The sequence below is a fragment of the Erpetoichthys calabaricus genome, chromosome 12 (genome assembly GCF_900747795.2).
Source record: "Erpetoichthys calabaricus chromosome 12, fErpCal1.3, whole genome shotgun sequence".
NCBI lineage: Eukaryota > Metazoa > Chordata > Cladistia > Polypteriformes > Polypteridae > Erpetoichthys > Erpetoichthys calabaricus.
Genome location: NC_041405.2, coordinates 91,571,228 through 91,594,770, shown reverse-complemented (window position 1 = coordinate 91,594,770; position 23,543 = coordinate 91,571,228). Strand labels below are relative to the sequence as shown.

General features: G+C 38.3%; 1 protein-coding gene across 1 annotated transcript in view; it reads right to left on the bottom strand.

The window, feature by feature from the left end:
* The window catches only part of vimr2 (vimentin-related 2), an 82,803-nt gene that overhangs the window by 13,502 nt on the left and 45,758 nt on the right, over positions 1 to 23,543 (bottom strand). Inside the window, exons 7-8 of the mRNA XM_028815883.2 lie at positions 15,476 to 15,592; positions 4,746 to 4,856 (exon numbers count right to left, since the gene is read on the bottom strand). Of these exons, the coding sequence (XP_028671716.2) occupies positions 4,746 to 4,856; positions 15,476 to 15,592 (228 nt within the window). The remainder of the gene's footprint in view (positions 1 to 4,745; positions 4,857 to 15,475; positions 15,593 to 23,543) is intronic.

The window sequence follows — 23,543 nt, the reverse complement described above, 5'->3', positions numbered from 1 at the left end:
TATCACTCGATCAACTTCCTTTTGTTGCTTATACCACTGTTTAAACCAATAAATAGTATGTTTTTCCTTGCTTCCGCTTGGTATTCACTGAAATTCTTCTAATTTCCCTCTTGCTTTTGCCATTGTCTTTTCACAGAAGGCTGAGTTTAAGGGCTATTTATATTGATTTGCATATTCAAAGAGGAATAATTCTGGGAGGAGTTGGGGTGGGACAGCAGGCTCGTGCACATGCGTTACTTTTCACGCTGATGGGATTTATGGAGCAGAAGAACGTGGAAGTTGCCGTTTGCACAGATTTCTGCATCTGGATTTTTTTTGTGCGTAAGCACATTTCGGCTTTTGTGCTTATGTCATGTTATAGTGCGAATTCTACGCACGCCGTTATGCATGAGGCCCCAGCAGAGTAAATGAAGTGCACAGACAGACAACGGCTAACATTGGATTCCAACAATCTGCCATTAAGCTGATATTCTGTACTTAGCTGAGTGAACTGACTTTTTATAAGTCTAAAGTATTTGAAAATAAAAAAGCAGCCTCTTCAATTCTTCCTCTTATGTCAATTTTGCATGGCAAGAGGCAGCTACGTTTGCACTCACACCCAATTATTAGTATAATTTAGGGTGAGAAGTCAGCCATAATGGCATCTATCATAAACTGCCATGCTGAAAGACAAGAAATGGGAAAAGTTGATAACAAGCATTACTGAAAACTTTTCATCTCTCTTGCTGTATTGTATTTCAAGCACTTGTAAAGCTGCCTTTTCTTTTCCTGTAATGTTGGCCTTTTATTTAGCTCTGGCATATCTTTCTCTCACCTCAAAACAGACTCTCCACTGTCACTTATACTAACATGTGTACACTAACACAGTTTAATGTTCATTTAAAAGAACTATTTTACGACATTCTTTATGAGCCCCTTCTGCAAATCTTATCACCTTAAAGGCAGAGAAAGTGTGATTGTACTTTATGTCATGTTATTGATTAGGTGATTAAACAAAGAAACTTCTCAATTACTTCCATCTTTTCCACTACTGGTATTTTTGGTGCCTGTCCTCCTCAGGTTTTTGTTGTTTGAAATTACAATTGACACATACAGCATTTTCTGTATTTTAATAACCTTCAACGTGTAATGCTTTGAACAGTCGTAAGATTTATACTTGATAACATATTGTGCCCCTTGGCCTTTAGCAAACATCCACATCTCTAGTGAAGTCATTCAAGGAATGTAAATGTGCTTAAGAGGTGGAGATTTAGACAGCTGTTATTATGAATGCCTAATGCTGTCAAAGAATTTATTATTGGACCTTTTTTTTTTTTTTTAACCATAATGGACGCGTACCTGTGTGAATGTTATAGACTTCTTTCTACTAAAAGGACAGATGAACAAAGTGATTTATTTGCAGGCTTTAAAGGACTTAAAAAGGCTTTAGGAAATTAATGAACTCTAATGGAACAAGTATACTTGATTCATTCCAAATGTATCCTGTATTCTTTATTATCAGCAAAAAAAGGGAGAGTGGATTATATTACATTGCACCCATCTGCTCAGGGGAGCACAGCCTTCTTCAGTTTTCAAATTGCAGGGGTAGACAATCTCACAAAAAAAGTGCTTTATGGAAGGTTAATTTGTCAATAATTCATTGTCTGGCCGAGCCATCGCTAAGTACTTACATGATCTCTAGACTCTGCAGTGCCTTTTTGGAAAGATAGAAAGTAACAGCAGAGCAGACGCAGATGATACCGTCTCCATAGTAACCAGACTTGTCTTCAGCAGATTTACTCTCAAGTACTAGGTGGAATTAATTAAAAATGCCAATCCACACGAACATAAAAATAATAATAGTAAAAAAAAATAGGCACCACCAACAAAGCAGACAGCTTGATGAAGACATGAATTAATCTGTCCAGCAATATCCCTAAATTAAATCTTTATGAATTCATACAATGAGAGCAAATCACATCTTGCATAAGCTGCAGTTTTTATTAATGTTGAAAATGATTCTATTCTAGCATGCAAAAAAATTATATCTCTCTATTATAAAAAAAAAAAAAATCTTGAGAGGGAGACTAGGGATCTCTCGGAAGACTATTTGACATCCCGCGAGAGACAAGGCAGTGAGACAACATTTAAAACAAGTTGACGGACATCTAACCAGCTCCTGTTATTTACCTATTTACCTTTATTTTAGTTATTTACTTACTTCCTACAGCGTAAAGTCACAAGTAGAGTGCACAGCTTCCCATGTACATATACAAAGTACAGCGATGGCAAAAGTGCAAGGTGCATTCTTGCTCCGATGTAGAACCATCGCCGTCATCTGAGTTCACCTCTGTTATAGCGCGTCTATGTGAAAACAGCAGTGTCAAATGCTTTAGGGTGTGTGTGTGCGATCGTGAACGCAGCTGAGAGAATAAATCTGAATAAAAAAAAAAAAAACATAGCTAACCTTTACAGGTATCATAAATTACACCAGCTGTTACAGACTGGAATCAAATGTATGTTTTTATTCTAAAATGGTAAGAATACAAGCAGCCCACTACTCATAACGGACTCGTCCGGGATCGAACCAGAGAAGTTTTGATTACCAGTCAACAGTTGATACCGTTGCGCCACTGAAGCAGTCGTAGCAAATGCATGTCAATGTCGCACCCTAATGCGGGTTCTTTTTCTGCAGTTATATTCTTGAAAGCAGTGCATTTGTTCTGTTATATTTGTACCTTTTGTGAAAGTGTTTCTTTGATATTTGGACTTCAGGCTTCACACATTATACACTTCATGTCTACATTTTGTCAATTTTTACTAAAACATTAAAAACGTTTCTGTTTTAACAATGTGTTTACATAGATCTTTGTAGACACGAAACACACATGAAATGCAAGTGTTCCAAATAACAATATAGTATTTATAAAAGGTGTCATTTTGCTTGACTTCTCACTCTATACAACTCTAAGCAATTGACATGCAGGTAAACAGACTTGAACTGAGAAAACTGTGCGGGGTGGGGGATGTGATAGCAGGCTGCTTGCTGTTTGCTGCTTATCCACACATTTACAGGACAAAAGATGCTAATGGAGAAGTGCGAAGCAATTTAAGGTGGGATGGATCTACAAGTTTTTTCGTAGGCTCTGGTAATTCTAGTGTTAAATGATCGACGTGCAGTGCGACAAACAGAACACACAGCTCGCCAGCAGCAGCAGAAAGACAGCAGCTGATCCGACGGCATCTCCTTAGCGTGCGTTCAGCCGCCCCCTCTTCACAAGATGAGTAGCGTTTGTAGAAGAAGAATGTTCTCCTCAGCACCATGTATCTTGTGTGTTTAGTAAATTAGAATTTTATAACAACTATTTTGTAACTTGCCAGTGAGAGAAGCTTGGCTTATGAACTAACAAAAATATGTTATTCCAGGGTTCGCTCAACAGACATATTGTTTAACTCTACTTAGATGATAAGGATGTTTTTCTGTCTTATTAATCACGAGATGCTGAAGTATAAAAAACCCCTCCTGACTTTTGATCAGGGTTCAAATGAGCTTTGCGGCAATAAGTTATGCTCTTTGAATCTCTACTTACTGTGACTCCAAGGATGAAATAAAGAGAACTAAAAAAAATATTATCTGCCTGCTGTCAGTGTGCCTTTTTCGTCCACATGTTATACGTCCTGCGAGAAAGATTTAACCACGTCCGGGGCCGGAAATAAAGGACAAGTATTGTTTTTACAAAAGCTTTAAAGTAAAAGTGAAAATAAAGCATATGTAACAATTCCCATGAAAATAACAATCTCTTTAAATTGTATATCCAGTAAACCAAACCTGGTGGTGGGTGAGCGAAGTGAGCAGGGAGCGGAGCCCCCTAGTTACTTAAAAAGTAGAAAAGGACAGAGTATGCGACTTTGGAGAAATAAACTACATTGTAAACCAAATTAGGTAAGGACTGTATGCAACCATTTCACAACAATGAAGAACTGGTACCTGATATTGCCAAATCTAAATCTGCAAATGGAGGAAAATCTGCCAAAATGTAGAAAACAGGGCAAAAGATCAAGGCTGTGAAGGGACTGGGATCACCTGTGGCACAAAGCCTTTGTTGTATTTGAGCATATTAGAGGTTAAGGGACAATGCCAAGAAGGTTTGTGTTTTTTCAGAGTAGATTGGGACCTTTGCACAAACATATAACCACAGTTCATACACTGTTAATTTTATACATCATTCATTACAATATTACATTTATTTTGTCTATCATGGCTACCCAAACACTACTTCTGCCCTTGTTACAAAGGGGTGGCTTTGTACACTCAATTATGTGTTTTAAATACACAAAGTTAGGCAAAATGTATAAAATGACTGACCCATTTGCACACTAAAAGGAAAAGGTTATATCTTTGTTTCAATGGAACAATGAAATTAAAAATAAAAAATTGTAAAAGGTCACATCACAAAGAAAAACACTTTTGGGTGAAAGTTAGCAGTGTATTATATATACATTTGTACATCGTTACACTGCCTTGCATTAACTATGCTGTCCAGTAAGTGACAACTTTCAGACAACATAATCATGTTACTCAGAGATAATTCTTTTCTCCTATTATTTTGTATGTGTTTGCTTTGGGCATAATCACCAGAAATCCCATGACCCAATATGTCTGAGAACTGTCTTATTGCACAGTGTGTTACTCCCACATTCTTACACACTTAGTTTCTACGACAGCTACACAATATTACAAACTGAGGAATGCAAAGGGGGCTCACCTGAAGGTCTGCAATTTCCTCTTCATGCAGAAGGGCCTTCCTCTCCATCTCACTCTCCAGTTTTTTACCACAGATTTGTAAACTTTTTAATTCATTTTCCAAAGCACTGATCTGTGAAAAAGAACACCCTTGTGTGGTTAAGATTTTCAATAACTTAAGAGCATGTTCTTATACTATTTTTAGCATCATATTTTCTTTAACATTTGTATTTATAAATATGCTTATACTGACTCATCTTAAGTGGCAGTTCTGTACGTGATGCTTTGAAAGATCCAGTAGAAGAACAAGCCAACTGACAACACTATGATGAGAGAAGTCTGATTAACAAATGCCACGTACAAGTGAACTATGGTGCGCTTCATGGTAGAATGTGAGTACATTAACAGGAATTTTAGAATGTTTTTGCAAAAAAAGTGTTAATGAGTTTTTAATTGAAGAAAGAAAAGAATCTCTTTAATTTTTTGACGATGTATACCGTGACTAAATTAGTTACAAATCAAACTGAACATTTTTAAGCAGTTTTACACCTATACCAGTTTAACAATTTTAAATTTATTCTGCACAAACTAAGCTCACCGGACTATAGTATACTACCATTTAATTTACCTGTCTGTGTATATGAGTTATATAGTAAGAAGAGACAGTTGCCTTCAGAAATGAAGCTCCTTGGGCAATACGTTTTAATAGAGGGTATGTGCCTAGTACTTTTAGCAATATTAGCACTACAGTGTTATTTTTGAAAAGAATAAAATAAGCAAAGCCTAGTTTTTGGTAAATTTAAGAGTGAGCCCCTTGTTTAGTTGTTGCTTTTTTGGAAAACGATTTGTATTTCATCTGGATATTCTCTTGATGTAAGGGCTACCTTTTCACTGCTTAGTATTTATTTTTTCATCAGAATTTGGGTAAATTATCAATATGAATGTTGACTAATTGCTTATAATATGCAGTACATTTTATTCTAAATTACAAAAAACAATATTTGGTTAGAGTAAACAGTAATAATAATATAAAGAAACAACCATTCAATATTTACCCAGAATAGAGTTAAGAACCGAGGTATTACAGTTGCCATAAACTAATACAGAAGATGTCTAATGGATACTTTTAATTTCAAGTCTATTTCATTCTAAAGGAAAGGATCAAGATTAAAGTCATTCACAGTACAACTGAAGAGAAGTAATTTAATATTTTCTTAGGTAAAATATATGTATTTACTAATTTAATCTGCTTTTCTGAACATTTCAGTTGTTGATGATAAAACCTCTACAAGCCAAATGTTACACATATTCCTAATCTCTGTCATCTCTAGTTGACTTTTATACTAGTTGCACTACAGCTCCCCCTGAAAACTGGAATTGGGAGTTCCACTATGAACATCTGTGTGATAAAGTAAAAGTGAATGAACCTGGATCAGACTGACAAATGTTTAGCAGATAGACTATCCATCCATCCATCCAGTTTCCAACCCGCTGAATCCGAACACAGGGTCACGGGGGTCTGCTGGAGCCAATCCCAGCCAACACAGGGCACAAGGCAGGAAACAATCCTGGGCAGGGTGCCAACCCACCGCAGGACACACATAAACACACCCACACACCAAGCACACACTAGGGCCAATTTAGAATCGCCAATCCACCTAACCTGCATGTCTTTGGAAAGTGGGAGGAAACCGGAGTGCCCGGAGGAAACCCACGCAGACACGGGGAGAACATGCAAACTCCACGCAGGGAGGACCCGGGAATCGAACCCAGGTCCCCAGATCTCCCAACTGCGAGGCAGCAGCGCTACCCACTGCGCCACCGTGCCGCCCGCAGATAGACTATTCTACAAGATATGGATAAAATAAAACACCTAATTCTGACATCTGTTCCCACTTACACTAAATAGATGCAGACCTGAAGATTGCATTTCAGGTGAGCTAAAAAAAAAAAAAAAAAAAAAAAAAAAACCTAATTCTTGCACAATATTTATATTTTGGTAAATTGATGAATTGAACAAATTATAAAAATAAAATTGCAGAAAGTTTAATAGAAAAAGTTATTTAAGAATAAATGAATAAAACGTGGGCGGCACGGTGGCGCAGTGGGTAGCGCTGCTGCCTCGCAGTTGGGAGATCTGGGGACCTGGGTTCGATTCCCGGGTCCTCCCTGCGTGGAGTTTGCATGTTCTCCCCGTGTCTGCGTGGGTTTCCTCCGGGCACTCCGGTTTCCTCCCACATTCCAAAGACATGCAGGTTAAGTGGATTGGCGTTTCTAAATTGGCCCTAGTGTGTGCTTGGTGTGTTTGTGTGTGTCCTGCAGTGGGTTGGCACCCTGCCCGGGATTGTTTCCTGCCTTGTGCCCTGTGTTGGCTGGGATTGGCTCCAGCAGACCCCCGTGACCCTGTGTTCGGATTCAGCGGGTTGGAAAATGGATGGATGGATGAATAAAACGTACAGCCATGCACATAAACGTTTCTCTTTACAAAAAAGGGATTAATATAGGTTACAGATGTAACCTGTTACCATACAGTATGTATCACCTGACCTCTTAATTAGATTAAAATATTTTTAGTCACCATGATACAAAAACAAACATGTTTTATTCTGTGAATGGATGGTAACCAGCACCTTGACTTTTAAATAAAGTGTTCCACTACTTATGCAACAAATCAGAGCACTGATTTTTCTTATCTTTTTAAAAGGAACATGAAAGTAAACATGAAAAACAGGGCAAATGCATTATACAAATATGATAATTTGTTATTGTTCTTCTGTGTTTTAGCAGATTCCTTCTTATGGTGAATTCAGTCGAGTTCCGGAGTAACATTCCCAACTATGCTTAGTTTGCATCAGGTCATTTCCATTTCCATTTTCACATGGAGTACAGTTATGAAGGCACGATAGATGAGATAAGCTTATTTAGCTGGATGTTTAATATTTCAAGGCATAAAATGGAATTCCATTTTAACAAATGATTACTTTTTGCACTGACATGTGGACAGCGATAGCCAGAGGGGAACAAAAGGCAAATGCTATTTTAAAAATAGACTATGCTAAAGAAATTTGTCTCTTATAGAATCAGCATATCACAACTAAAAATATGCACAAAATCAAAATTTTGCAACAGTAAAAAGTACTTTTTATTCAAGGCTGAAAAGCTGTCTTCATAAAATTCATCCAGAAAAGTACAAATACATCTCCACAAAGCTGTGGTAATCTGGCCCTGTAGAAACTATGGATAGAATATTGAGTCCTGTACTCCATTTTTTACTATTGTGTGTCGGGCTGTTACTGCTGGTTCATGTCTTTCTTGTATTCACACTTTTCTTCTTTCTGTTATTTATTTTTTCCCATTGGCCTTGTTTCAGATTATGGCTGATCTAGTGGTTGTCTAATGGAAAGTTCAGGATTACAGCTTACTGAGCAAAATGTAGATATTCCGTTATTACAGGAAACACACCTCAGCTCAAAGCTGCTAAGTATGTATGATAAAATATCAAGTACAATAGTGTTGAGTCGGCTTCTATAGTTGCTTGTAAAGAAAAAAAAAATATGACACCTTGATACTTGTAACCTTCAAACTAAACTTCATATAATTAAAAAAAACTGAAGAGGCAACTTCACAGGCCTGTTCTGTTTTTTGGTGGTGGGAAATGATGACAAAAAAAATCACATTAATTTCCACAGATGTTCTTACAACTTTCCAAAAGACATTTTACCCTTGGCTGGTTGAGAAAAATTGTTCATTTTAAGATATGTTATTGTCTACTTGGTGCAGATGGCAAAGCTATTATGGACCCATTTTCCAGTTGTTCCTGTCAGGTCAGGTCAGGTCAGGTCAGGTCAAGGAGCATGCACTAGTACAGAAAGTTGCTGCACCCACCACAAGACGAAACGGCTTGGGATCTTGGTTGGCAACCCCCCAGGCAGACAGGCAGTCCAGTCGCACCCTCCGGAAATGACCTTCTATCTGCCATAATCAGGTGTTACATGGGCGTCCCCTTGGACTGGTCCAGCTACTCGGGTCCTCATCAATGAGGATCACCTTCGGGGGAAATCATACCACATGGCTGTCGTGCTGTAACTGACACAAAGTCAAACCAGTGGTACCCAAGGATTCTCCGAAGAGACACAGTACCAAAGGAGTCCAGTCTTCAACTCAGGTCATTGGATAGCATCCATGTCTCGCAACCACATAGCAAGACAGGAAACACGGAAACACCAGGGGCCTCATGTATAACGCCGTGCGTAGAACTCACACTATAACATGGCGTAAGCACAAAAGCGGGATTGTGCGTACGCACAGAAAAATCCAGATGCAGGAATCTGTGCGCACGCATACTTTCACGTTCTTCTACTACATAAATCCCGATTTGCGTGAAAAGTAACGCACGTGCACGCGCCTTCTGTCCCGCCCCAACTCCTCCCAGAATTACGCCTCTTTGAATATGCAAATCAATATAAATAGCCTTCTGTGAAAAGACAATGGGAAAAGCACGGGAGAAAATATAAGAATTTCAGCGAATACCAAGTGGAGGCAAAGGAAAAACGTACTATTTGTTGGTTTAAACAGTGGTATAATCAACAAAAGGAAGCTGATCGAGTGACAGAGTGTCGGAGAAACTCGAAGGCTCAACTTCACAAAGTCGCACAGTGCCCGAAATAAAAAAGAAATCACATATCAAAGTCGCCGTGAAAAAGCGAGTCGTAGCCCACCGTCTGAGTGTCATATGAAAGCTTATTAGGGTACAGACAAAAAAAAGGCACACAGTGGGGAAAAAAGCACGAAATGTCAACTTTAATCTCGAAATTTCCACTTTAATCACGTAGTTTATTTTACCATTAAAGTAGAACATCATGAACTTCATCTTAAAATTGTTTAATTTACTAGTTTCTCAAATCCCATTGTAACTAAAGTGGCATGTTAAATGCTTTGTTCTGTATTTGATCTTCTATGTGCTCTATGTGTGTGAATCACTACCTGCTTTTTAAACGGGCTTTCTCTTTCTCCGACAGGACACATAATCCATTACATTCTTGATATTACAGCTCTCTGAATAATTAAAATACGAGATGTATACGTGATATCTTTTTCATGATGATAGGAATGAAAGCATGTTATTAAACATGGGAACACGGTGGCGCAGTGCTTGTTCATGTCTCACGCAAGAGGCTTGCTGCGCCATGCGCAACCTTCGATGAAATAATTTATCACAGCAGTACTGTCTCTTTCAAACGTACTAACCTCCAATTCCTGTCCTTACTTTTCTTTCTCCAAAAACTCAATCGCCACACAATAAGCTATGTAATAGACGTGAAGCCATCTGTAAGCTTAGAACTTCGATTCTTCAAAACTTTTAAGGAACATTGAAATATCTTAGTAGTACGTGTTTAATTATTCTATCCGTCTATCTTTCCAGTGTCGCGTCAGCACCAGCAAGAATACAGCGCAAGGCAGGAACAATTACTGAACTAGCTAGCGCTGCGGCACCGTGTCCTCACATGTTTAATTATTAACAATACAGATTATTTAAATGAAGTTAAAGTTTTATCTGTATAATATAATCAACATGTTTTGCTGCATTTCGTCTTAGAAATGAATACCGTCATCACATGTAAATACGCGCTTTATAAAGTGGCGCAGGTTGTGCAATATTATAACTGTAGTGCAAGTTTACAGTGGGGTAATTGTACTTATAAGTCCAAACATTTCTACAAGGACCACTTGATGGACTGATTTAGTGCGTTTAGAGTTCTTGGGATTAAACTGTTTCTAAACCGCGAAGTCCGTACAGGGACTAAAGCGTTTGCTGTGGCTCAGGCAGCATCTGCTTCATGCTGTGTACCGATAATTCTCTTTCCAATCAGCTGCTGCTGTGATTTCCCACTCAGATACAGTGATATAAATACTCCGAGTGGTGCAGTGAGAGTAATGTGGAAAAAGATGATCTGCTGTGGCAACCCTTAACAGGAGCGGCTGAAAGAAGATGCAGTGAGAGTTACAACGCTAAAGCAGTTATGGTATTATGAATACTACGGCTATTCCCTGGACCATTATATTGCTACAGGTTAATTACAATCAGATGCATTACACTAATAAACAATATGCAGTTAATTTCAGTGTATTTATAAAGCCGCGCCAGGAATGTGGGTCTAAGAAAGAAAGGGTGATCACACAGGAACAGTAGCACTGCTTTGACGCTGGGTGCCGCCAGTCTGCAAAACCGGGCGGATAAATTGCGTACGCAAAGAAATGAGTTACCGTGGAAATGTGCGTGGCTTTACGCCAAGTTTAGGTTTTATACATCGCGATTTGAGCGTGGAAAGGTTCGTACGCAACATTTCTGTGCGTACGCACCGTTTATACATAAGGCCCCAGGACTCCAAAGACTTGGACCTTCGTCATTTTGCATAGATATCTGGAGTGCGACAAACCCCTTTCCAACAACCTCATGACCCCCCCATGCTCTCCCAATCCATCTACTGACTTCATACGAAGAGTCACCAGAGACATGAATGTCACTGCAGACAGACACACTACTGACGATTGTGCCTAAGAGGTCATTAAAGGCCTGGATCTTGATTTTTATCTAGGTCACTCGCAAGCCCAGACACTCAGCCTCCTTGCTCAGTCTTTCAGAGCCCAGATCACAGCCTCCATTGACTCTGTGAACATCCCAGCATTGTCAGCAAAGTCAAGTTCAGTGAATCTCTCTTCACAAACAGATGCCCCACATCTGCTGGACCCCATGACTTTGCCCAACACCCAGTCCATGCAAACACTGAACAGAATAGGAGCACCCCTGACAAACCCCAGAATCAACTGGGAAAAACGCAGAGGTTCTGCCTCCACTTTGCACAGCACTCACTGTACCAATGTACAGGTCAGCAATGGTATCCAGCAACTTTGAGGGGATTCCGTGGAGTCTTGGGATGTCCAGTGGCATAGCTGGGGGGGGCAAGGGGGGAACATCTGTCCCCGGGCGCAGCATCCAGGGGGCACCGAATTGATGTTCCCCATTGCATTTTGGCAAACAGGAGGGGGTGCGAAATCTTCAGTTGTCCCCGGGCGCTGAAAACCCTAGCAACGCCTCTGGGGATGTCCCACAGGGCAGCTCGATCAACTGAGTCAAACACTTTACGAAAATTGATAAAGGCTGCAAAGAAACTCTGCCGATATTTGTGTTTCTATGAGAACCCAGTGCCAGGATGTGGTCAATGGTAGACTTCTCAGGTATTAAATCAGACTGCTGTGGTCGCTGGTAGTTGAGCAAGTGAACACGGATCCTACGGAGGACAACCCTAGAAAGGACCTTACCCAGCACCAAGAGCAATGTTATCCCCTTGTAGTTGCCGCAATCCAGGCGATCACCCTTCCCTTTCCAGATAGGGACGACAAGTCCCGTATTTTCCAGTCAGTTGGGATGACGTCAGTCTCCCAAAAGGAAGCAAAGATTGCTTGCGAGGCCAGGTGGACAGCCTTACCACCAGCCTGGAGAAATTCACCCCGGATATCCAAGATCCCTGCAACGTTCCCTACCCTCAGCTGGTTCAGCACTTGTGCAATCTCAGTGAGACTGGGTAGTTCACAGCTAATTGGAGGATTAGCTTCAACAACCGTGGACCTAGAGATATCTAATGTTCTAGCCGGAGGATCAGCTTTAAACAGCTGCTCAAAGTAGCCAGCCCAGCGGATCACAACTGTCATCTGTAAGGACCGTTCCATCAACTGTTCTAACTGTGACTCTCCAAGGAAAAGATTCAGATGTGCATAATTCTTTGATTCCTCTGGAAGCAGGACATGGGTCACTAGACCATAGATGGTGTGTCACTCACTCACACATTCCTCTAACAAACGCCTCCTTATCTGCCCTCAGAGCCCTTGAAGCCATCCTTCTCAGTTCCCAGTACAGACCGGAGTTGCCATCAAACCATGTGCTGCGACTCCTCTCGATGATATTCAGGGTGCCCTGCGAAATGAAATGCCTCCTTGTTGTTCCTGTCCACCCTTAATTATTCACCTCTCAGCTTTTTGTAGATTTTACACTGAGTTGAGGTTGGTGGATAGTTTCTGTATATCTTATGCAAGATATTTTTTCTTTTTTTGTGATCAAATGTTTATTAAAGTTATAATAACAATAACCACCAACCGGTTTCTTATAACAAAAGTCGAAAGACGACCATGATAATACCAATTATAACAGTAAAACTACTACCCCACCCCATCTCACAAAATTTGCCCTGATGAAAAAGTAAAAAGAAAGCAAAACCTAGGAGGGGAAACTTTTCCTAGATGACAGGCTCCACTAAGATAAAATTTAGGTAAAAAGAAGGAGACAGTGATGGCAACCAAAAGCCATCCACCTCCATGGAAGATGTACAGCAAACAGTGTGTCATTTATGATATGAACCAGTTGACAGAATTGCTATGCCACTCGTCATGAAGTATAGGATAGACATTTACAAAAATTACAAAGTGGAGAGGAAGGAAAAGCTGAATATAGGGAAACAGTTCAGGTTTTGAAAACAGGCCTTACTTTTAAGTAAAAGAAAAAAGAGGAGGATGGAAATCCAAAGTTGGATTTCATGGACTAGATTGTCCAGAGACCAGCATTTTTAAAAATGTTGCCATGAGTTGATAGTTAATGGAGACCAATGACAGAAATAAAATAAGGTGACCACCTATACATAAAGTAGGGTTATTGAAGACAGGAGTGTGCCAGTGCCATTTTGACCAACAATCTAGAAGTTTACCAACCTCTTACCATAAAGTCAACATATGGGAGACTAAAGGTTTGAAACTGGTTGTAAAAGATTTCAGTTTTAGCGATAGAAAAGGGAGAGAGAGAGATCTGGGGGCAGCCAGACACTTAACTGTAGATTGCAAACTGTCATCACTAAATGAGTTCATCCTAACTAGACTGATTTTATTAAATCTAATTCAGCTTTTGAAAATGTCTATTCTCCACGTCACTGCAGCTGCCAAGTTCTTTTCCTCTTCCGTCTGCCTCCTTACTTCCAAATGCTGGAAGACACATTTGAATGCTTACATTAGCGCTACTTCTGGAAAGTATTTAAATGTGGCATTTGCACCAGGGATAATTAACATGATTAAAACTTTATATTGATCTCCTTCTCTAGATATTTGGAGCAACTCAAACATATTTCATGTTTTCCAAATTACCTGGATTCCTACTGAACGTTGTCCCATAAGAATTATTTTTTCCCCCACCATCACAACTAATCATATACAAATGACATTCTTCTCTTCCTGACCAATCGCTCAACAAACCTTCCAAATATGTTGAAGCACTTTCACTTTCTTTGAATCCATATCAGATTATAAAGTTAACTGGAATAAATTTATCGTCTGCCCTTTAAATCAATAATGCCAATTAACATTATTGCCTCCCATCATTCCTTATGGGAGATGAAATGTGTTTGCCACTAAATTCAATAGCTCACATAACTTACTGTACTGTCACAAGGCTAGGAAATCCCCATCCTCATTGCCACATTTTGCTGTATTCTTTCAATATCATTATCAACATGAACATTATCATTTATTTTATTCTGTCAGTTCCTTGGTTACCATTTCTACCCTTTCTCCTATTGGATGTGAAAATTCTATTTTCTGTATTCGTTTTCCCTGGGAAGAGACTCCATTTAAAACATACTGTACTGTTCTAATTTGACCACATGCAATGTTGCTGTTTCAATTCCTGAACTACAATTAGGCATTCATTATTTATTTCATCAGAAGCTGCTTTTGTCCTTAAATGTCTCCCGCTTGACTCTCTATAAATGAACAGAACTCATCTTTGGTAGCACATAATTTAAGACAGTAACTCATATCCTGGGTCAGACCTTGTCATATGCAATTTATATCTGGCAGCTTGGGGAGAAACGGGTTTCTGCTTTGTATTCTTTATTGTGCTAATTGTTTCTTAACCTGTTCTTCTCCTTAATATCCAGACTTGTGATTATTCTTCTTTTCATCATCTTTCGTCTTCAGACACCATTTTTAAAAGCATGAATGCCTGCTCCAAAATTCCCAATCACCATTGTCACTGGCCATAGAGAAATCCAGCTTATACAAGTGGTTTGGCCTATTACCTTCTGCAGTTAACCTTCTGCAGTTACAAAGTGCAGTATGACACACAGAAGTGGTAAATGTCTATAGTGAGTACTCAAAACATTTACTAGATTATTCTGTCTTTGCGGCTAGTTGTTTTAAGAACACATACAAATCCCATGAAAAGCCAAGCTGTTCTATGATTACCCTCCTGGAATTTAAAACACATATTTACTCTATTTGTCCTGCTTCCAGTAATTTAAAGTTGTCAGATGCCAGAATTTCAATTTACACATAAATTAAAAACATTCAAAATGCCACTTCTTTCGCAACAATTTTTTTTTATTTGAAATAATTATAGTTTTTATTGAGCTTAAAGAATGTATTAAGGAGCCTAAACCGATTTTAGATATTAGAGCACATCCCTTTACAAATAGTTCAGTTGATTCATTTTGATGCCACACTTCTAGTGGGTTTTTAACATCTAAAGAACTAAAGACATCAATAATAGTCCTACACCATTTACAAATGGTAGTATTAACAATCAAGTTTAAATCATGCTCATAAGTGATTTACCTTTTCATTTAGCTAACAGAATGATGACCATTTGGCATCAGATAAGTTAACAAAAATAATAGAAAAAATACTCTAAAACTGAAAGTGTTAAAAACCTACCAGCTTGCGGATGTTGTTGATGTCGGGTACGCTTTTCATGCCTTTCATTTCTCGATTGATTGTATCTGGTTTCTTATGTTCTTTATCCTGTATCAATACAGATGGTTTCATCTCAAACTGAAAAAGTGACAAAAAATATTAGTTAAGATTTGCAACTATAGTCAAAAGATAGCATACCATACCACAAATAGAAAATAATCACAAATGCCTGAATGAAAGATGTGAAAATGATATCTAAACTAATATCACTGTTGCCTATTTACCTGCTGAAATGTGATCATTTTGACCTTAAAGGCAGATTAACTGTGACTTCCAGGTTCCCAATATTGAGCCGCTACTAAGTTCACAAGGTAGGATCCAGCATGAGTCAAATTATGTAACAAAAGAAATTCCACATTCCAATAAAGTTTGTTTAAAAAAGTTTAGTGAAAATTTAAAAAAGAACACATCACAAATATTCAGAAAGACGTTGTTATGCACACAGAGTAAAAGGCAAAAAGTGAAAAAAAGTTATGTTTCATTGCAACTTTTTCATGTTAAACTTCAGTTACTTTATATACTTAAAAGTTGTGTTACTTCTCTATGATGAACTTACATTGGCTTTTGAACCGAAGACAGGGCTCCTAACCAATGAATGATAGGGAAAGGGGGATCTTCAATTCAATAGCACGATTATGTGTGAAGAGGCTTCCTGTTTGTGGATTACTTTCATTATATTACATTCATTTATATTTTGAAAACAGACAAATCAGTTTTGTAAATGTACAATCATTTACCTTATTAATGGAACCTTAAGAGTTGAGCAATTGATACATTAATTAGTTCATAATATAAATGTAAACATATTAGGCTTTAGGCACTTCCACAAGTTACCTCTCAATCAACTATATAGTCTAGAGTTACTTTAAAGAATTTCATGTCAGATCAAAACTCATTTCTCCACCAAGCAATAGTCAGAATGTACTGTATTATAAAACAGGCAGCTCCATTCGCCTATCAGATGTCAGATTCCATCTTATCTTAAGGTGAATATCATCCATTGTTGACCTGCATGTTATGAATAAGGTATTCTCCTTCATTAAGATGCATATCATGGTTTAGAAAACAAAAATAACACTTTTTGTCTTTGTCTGAATGTCAGTTCACAAATGTTTAAGACCTTTGATGCAACGTGTTTAGTGTAGTGGTATAACTATCAACAGTCATACAAAGTAGTGTTCCCAGTGATAGGTATTGGACTGTGCTTCATGTTTATTTTCAGCTGTGTAGTTCTGATTCTCAGAAAATATTTTGTTATGTAAGGTCTGGATTATATATTGTGCATGTAATTAATAGTTTTAACTAAATATGTTTATTCATTTTTTATATGAAGCTTTGAGACTTCCCCATTACTGATGGACAAAATCAGGAATTGCACACATTTACAGCATGCAATCATTTCATATTGCAAAGCAAATCATTTTAGATAAAATAGTAAACATGAAATCTGAAAAAAGTTTTTTTTTTTATTTCACTAGCTAGTACGATGTTCAAAATTACAATTTTTTTAAAGGTTTTCATTTAATTGAGTATTAAATTGTAAAGTTTATGACATTTTTCTTTGTTGATCCAACGTTTTCCTTACTAATTGAATTTATTCAAAGTCCTATAGATAGCACAAATAGCACAATACTCTTAAATTTCACTAGGGCACAAGATTCATGACTGGTTTCCCCAGTATTTAAAGGGGTCCCCTGGACATGCATTTTAAACTTAGAAAAGGTAGTGGGGCTACAATCCACATTTAAACCATTACAAGCAACCCAGCTGTAGCTACCCATTCCACCAGCCTGGTCCCATCCTCAGGTCTTGCTACTCTTACTAGCGTACATGACTACAAGTCTCAACTGAGAGAGAAGGGCTGAGAGCATGCACCTACCACACAATTAACCACCTGGATTGGGACCAGAGTGCCACTGGGGCAGAGTGAGATTTTTGACGGTGGTTGGAGTGCCAATCCAGCCACCAACCCCCAAGTTTTTCCTGTAAATAGGAGGACCTGCTTGCAGGGCTGGATGCAGATTAATGTCATACCCAGGACAAATCAATTGCTGGTTAAGTGCCTTGTTCAATGGCCCAATGGAGTAGAGTCACTTCTGGTGTTTACAGGATTTGAACCAGCAACCTTCTGATTGCAGGTACAGATCCCTAACCTCAGAGCCACCACTCTGCCAAGGTCTGTGTAAATTCTATAAAACCGTTGTCTAAGCCTTTGTCATATGGTCAAGTATCCTGGAAATCAATGGTCACATATGTTTTCAGTTTTGATTTTAAGTGGCTTATCAATATTGTGTTTGTTGTGAGTGTCAGCTTTGCTCATCTTCAAATGGTTCATGAGTGATGACTCAGACTTTAGGGGTCAAATTGAATTACTATTCTGTGCTAAAAAGCAAGAGAAAAACCTTTTTATCTCATTCACTAATGATTGTAAATGAAAGCTACATGTTTGATTTTCATTTAGGTATTCTAAGGGGTTTAAAATCATCATTCATTTCAGTGTTAGTGGTACTCTTTTTCTCTATCAACAACGAGTCTAACCTACTAATCCGACATGGATCCTCTGGCATGACAGGAGTGTGTCCACTGGTCTACATCTACATTAGAAGCCTAAAACATAAGGTGAATTTTAAAAGGAGTTAGATGTGTAGCAATTGCAGCAATTTTTTTTTCTTGAAAAAGAAGTTAATTAAAGTCCTAAACACAGACACCTCGTGTAGTGGGAAGGATGGCACCAGACTACACAGTTGGCATCTTGTAGTTCAAGACCAATTGGGATCAGACTTGGGAGGTGTTAGACAGGGAGACACAGACACAAAAAGATGGTATTGCAAAAAACAAAAGCGTTTTTTTTTTATTATTTACAGGTGCACAGAAAAACAGTATCAGGCAAGATTTTTTTTACATAGTCCTTACCGCCTGTGACACACAAAACACAAAAGCAATGTCCCCAAAAAAAAAAAAAGTGAAACTGAATAATACTTATAAGTCCCCAAATTAAAAAGATTCTAAATCAATAAATGTATATACACAAAAAAATAGGTAGTCTTCCTAAATAAAAAATGCAGTTAGGAAGAAGTCCTTCCAAAGATCACCAAAAACATATACAGTGATCCCTCGCTATATCGCGCTTCGCCTTTCGCAACTTCACTCCATCGCGGATTTTATATGTAAGCATATTTAAATATATATTGCGGATTTTTTAATGGTTCGCGGATTTCTGCGGACAATGGATCTTTTAATTTCTAGTACATGCTTCCTCAGTTGGTTTGCCCAATTGATTTCATACAAGGGACGCTATTGGCAGATGGCTGAGAAGCTAGATTGCTTACTTTTCTCTGTCTCTCTCTTGCGCTGACTTTCTCTGATCCTGATGTATGGGGATTGAGCAGGGGGGCTGTTCGCACACCTAGACGATACGGACGCTCGTCTAAAAATGCTGAAAGATTATCTTCACGTTGCTATCTTTTGTGCAGCTGCTTCCTGAAACGACATGCTGCACGGTGCTTCGCATACTTAAAAGCTCGAAGGGCACGTATTGATTTTTGACTGAAAAACAAACTCTGTCTGTCTCTATCTCTCTCTCTCCCTGCTCCTGACGGAGGGGGTGTGAGCTGCCGCCTTCAACAGCTTTGTGCCGCGGTGCTTCACATACTTAAAAGCCAAACAGCCCTATTGATTTGTTTGCTTTTCTCTATCTCTGTGACATGATCTGCTCCTGACGCGCACTCCTTTGAAGAGGAAGATATGTTTGCATTCTTTTAATTGTGAGACAGAACTGTCATCTCTGTCTTGTCATGGAGCACAGTTTAAACTTTTGAAAAAGAGACAAATGTTTGTTTGCAGTGTTTGAATAACGTTCCTGTCTGTCTACAACCTCCTGTGTTTCTGCACAAATCTGTGACCCAAGCATGACAATATAAAAATAACCATATAAACATATGGTTTCTACTTCGCAGATTTTCTTATTTCGCGGGTGGCTCTGGAACGCAACCCCCGCGATGGAGGAGGGATTACTGTACAAAGGTAAAAAAAAAAATCAGTGTATATATTTATACACAAAAAAGTCAAAAACTGCATCACAATCAAAATCACATAAATTCCTCCACAAAAACTATATTATAACTAGGAGATATTTATATCTCTATGTACAAAAGAAAATATATACAAAGTAAGGCACAAGCCACTATGTTTTATGTACTAATAGGATTAGCTACACCAAACACACTTCTTAACACAACTGAGTCAAAAGACAACCTGCAGGCAGGAAGTCGTTTTTATACCGGGGAACAAAATTTGCAACATGCCGTACCGTTCATCCAATTGTGGCTGACGCAGGCACATTCTATATATGTGCTAAGCCCAACCAGTGTGAGGCCTGTATTTAATTGTACAGCGGCCTGGTGTGCTTCAACCAGACAAGCCAATGTATTCTCTGGGTTTATTACAGTAAGTTGTCTTTTGAAATTTTATCTTGGCATCCCTTTCTTGGAACTAATGAATGCATTCATTAAATTAACACTCCACGCTTCTTTGCAGAAGTAGGTGGCTATGGAGACACTAGCTTTTTGGCCAGGCTCACGTGAAGTCCAGTAGGTCTTTCCTGAACACATATCAACCACTCCGCTGACATCACACAGAGCGGTTCTGCCAGAGCAAAAGTTAAAATATTCATGAAAACTCACGTTTGCATTTCCACTGTTTAAAAAGGTAAGTGCCTTTACTGTTTTAAGCTTAAACTGTTTTGCACTAGTCTTGGAACGTTTTCCTATAATTTGGTAATGCCTGGCAGGTGCATTATCACAAATACTTGATACTACAGCAGCAAAATCAGACCCTGTGTCTCAAAGAATTAAATGATGTCCCAATGGAACTACTGTGGCAATGCATATTTAACAAAACAGTCGATGCCATAAAAATAAATCAAATCTTTTAACAAAAATAAGAACTCGCTGGTGTTGCAAAGGTCACCAAGTTGCTGCAGAAACTTCCATGTGGCTAGCCAGGTCTAATTTGAGATGCCACTTTCTGGATGCATCTCTCTTTAGTACCGGCCAGACCACAAAGGATGGGGCTCACTACACCAGAGATGTTAGGCACCCCAATATAGATGATGTACTAGTGTGTGTGTGTGTGTAATGTTCCTGAGTTGCTTCACTGTTAATGTGGAGAGCCCTGAATTTAATTTCCATCATTCAAAAAACATGTAAGTTGAATGAATTTACTCGGGTTTTTCATATTAGGTGTAACAGATTGAGACATTTTGGCCCTTAGGATTGCAACCTTTTCACATAAAACCGTGAATAATAAATTGAGTTACTTCCTCAAACTCAAATATTCAATGAATTTTAAAACATTAAAATAAAATTATAGTATTAAGATAGTATGACTATTTTTTGTATGTCTGCAAATAGGCAAAAAGAGCATTTGTATTTAACATCTTTAGATATGACATCTATTCCTGAAAATGCATGATATAATGCCAATTAAACGTCATGGTATGTGTAAAGCCCATGTTCACCTGTTTAGAATTTCTATACCTTCTGAAGGCTGTAATATTTTTAATACCTAAACATTTAGGCAATTATTTTGTTTTGCTGAAGTATCTCATTTAGGTCTGTAAGTGGGGGATAATAATTAAGAGTACTTAGTCAAATAAGTCAAATTGAATTTGAGTTTCAATAAAGAAAACAAGTTCAGTAGTGCACAAAAACCTACCTCGGGGTGCAGGGCTTACATCAAAATGTCTGATGATAAATTTTGGAAAAAGAACACAGCCTGAGTGGAGTGCATTGACTCCCTTATTAGAAGAAATTGCAACACTATTATTTGCTCCAGAATCAGTACAAATTTTGGTTGTGCATCTACCATTTGTTTTTAAAGCAAATGCACTTCCAAAAGTTTATCTATAGAGATTATAATCTTGAAATTACAAAGAAAGTAAAAAATGTGTAAATGTATGCTCTTAAAAAGTATTTCCATCTACATTAATATAAAATACAGTATTCACCATATTGGTAGATGGATTAGTATATAATTCACTTACAAAAAATAAAGTATGAGGCACAAATTAAACAGATACATTGGTGTTGCAAAGCCCAAAAGGGCTTTACTCTTTGCACCATAGATCTCATAATTTGTGAGTTGTGTTGCACGCTATGACTCAACTCCTCATAAACTGCTTGGCCCCAATTAAAGATGCTTGAATATAGTTTACCAAGCTGGTGCAATATATTTAAGATTGCTGATTTCACCAGTCAGAAAACAAAAACCATAAAGATTCTAGGATCAACTCTCATTATAACGTCACTGATTTTCCAAGGCTTTAGCTGGAATGGGCTAAACCACTTATTAGCCTGCAAGTTAAACAAAAGTAATTTTCTTCAAAAATGAAAAATGCTGAGTTTTTGTAGCTCTTGCACGTACTTAAAACCAGCAAGGAAAATGATTACATGAGCAGACTAAAAGTCCAAGATCAGCTCAATATACAGTATGCCAATTAAAAGCAACAAGTACCAAACAGAGCTCAGCGACATGTTTCTGTATTTAACTACACACACAGACTCCGCCTTTAGAGACAAAACTCGCAGCAGATATAGTTGCTGTAAAATGTTCACTTAATAGTTAAATAACATTTTAGTACAAGGGGCTATTTATCAGCAAAGATTTTAGCCCATTCTTGGATGATTTAGCGTGCAGATTATTTTAATCAGTAAATTTTACCACCCATAACCAACAAACCTTCAGCTTTTTTTTTAAAAAAAAAAAAAAACTATCTGATTTAGGACCCGTTCTGCAAAACCATCCCCAATAAAGCATGTATGCAAGAAGTTTACATCTGCAAAATGTTAAGGAAACAACTAAGGACATGAAACTGTTCTGACATGAAACAATCACTCTTCAAGTTGCATGTGATGGGGCAGGTGTGGGGGAGACATTGGAAGTTATTTATACACAGGAATGAAGCAGATGAATGCATGGCCAAGTAAGCATAAGAGAGTGCATTACTCCCTAATGGATCTCTCTTTTGCACATAACAGGAAGAGTGCTCTTAAAAAAAGGGACTGTATACATAATAAGACATATCCTGCCTGTTAATAGATATAGGGGTGAATTTGTAGGTTACTGACAAGCTCTCCCCGTTTTTACAATTTTAATATTTTACCTGTTCTTTAATAGAAGAAAGCAAAATGAAAAACAGCAGCTATATTTTGTAAGATTTGCATGCAGTATTTTATTTTTTTTTAACTTCTTGCTAAATAAATTTACCCTGAATACAGCAACAAACAGGAATGAATATTATATTTTATGTTTATGTATACATATTGATTGTTATGTGCATATGTGTGTCAGTCACAACATGTTCCCAGCATGCAGTGGTTAGTACTTACAAAAAGTGAACCAAAAGAGGACAACAGGTGACCCAGTGATAGGGTCATTAGCACCCAAGGTTTATGGATGTATGTGGTGAGCAAAGCCTAGCATGTCTGGTGCAATCCCACAGAAGAGTTATTGTAGTATAAATTGCTAAAAAAAACACAATGCTGGCCATGAGAGAAAGGTGTCAGAACAACACAGTGCATCATAGCTTGAAGCCAATGGGGCTGCGTAGCCGCAGACCATTCAGAGGGCCCATGCTGACCCCTGCCCACAACCAAAAGTGCCTGCAATCGGTTCATGAATGTCAGAACTGGACCATAGAGCAATGAAAGAAGGTGGCCTTGACTGAAGAATCACACTTTGTTTTAGATCATGTGATTTGGCTGGGTGCATGTGCATTGTGTACCTGGAAAAAAGAGAGCAGCAGGATGCACTACGGGAAGAAGACAAGCTGGCAGAGGCAGAGTGATGCTCAAGGCAAAGGTCTGGCTTTAATGTGAATGTTACTTTGACACGTACCACCTACTAAAGATTGTTGTCCACCACCTACACCCCTTCATGGCAATGGTTCCCCACAATAAAGCACAGTACACAGGCTCCAATATGCACAAATAAAGAAGCACACAACCCTTTCTTCGCCTTTTCCTCTCAG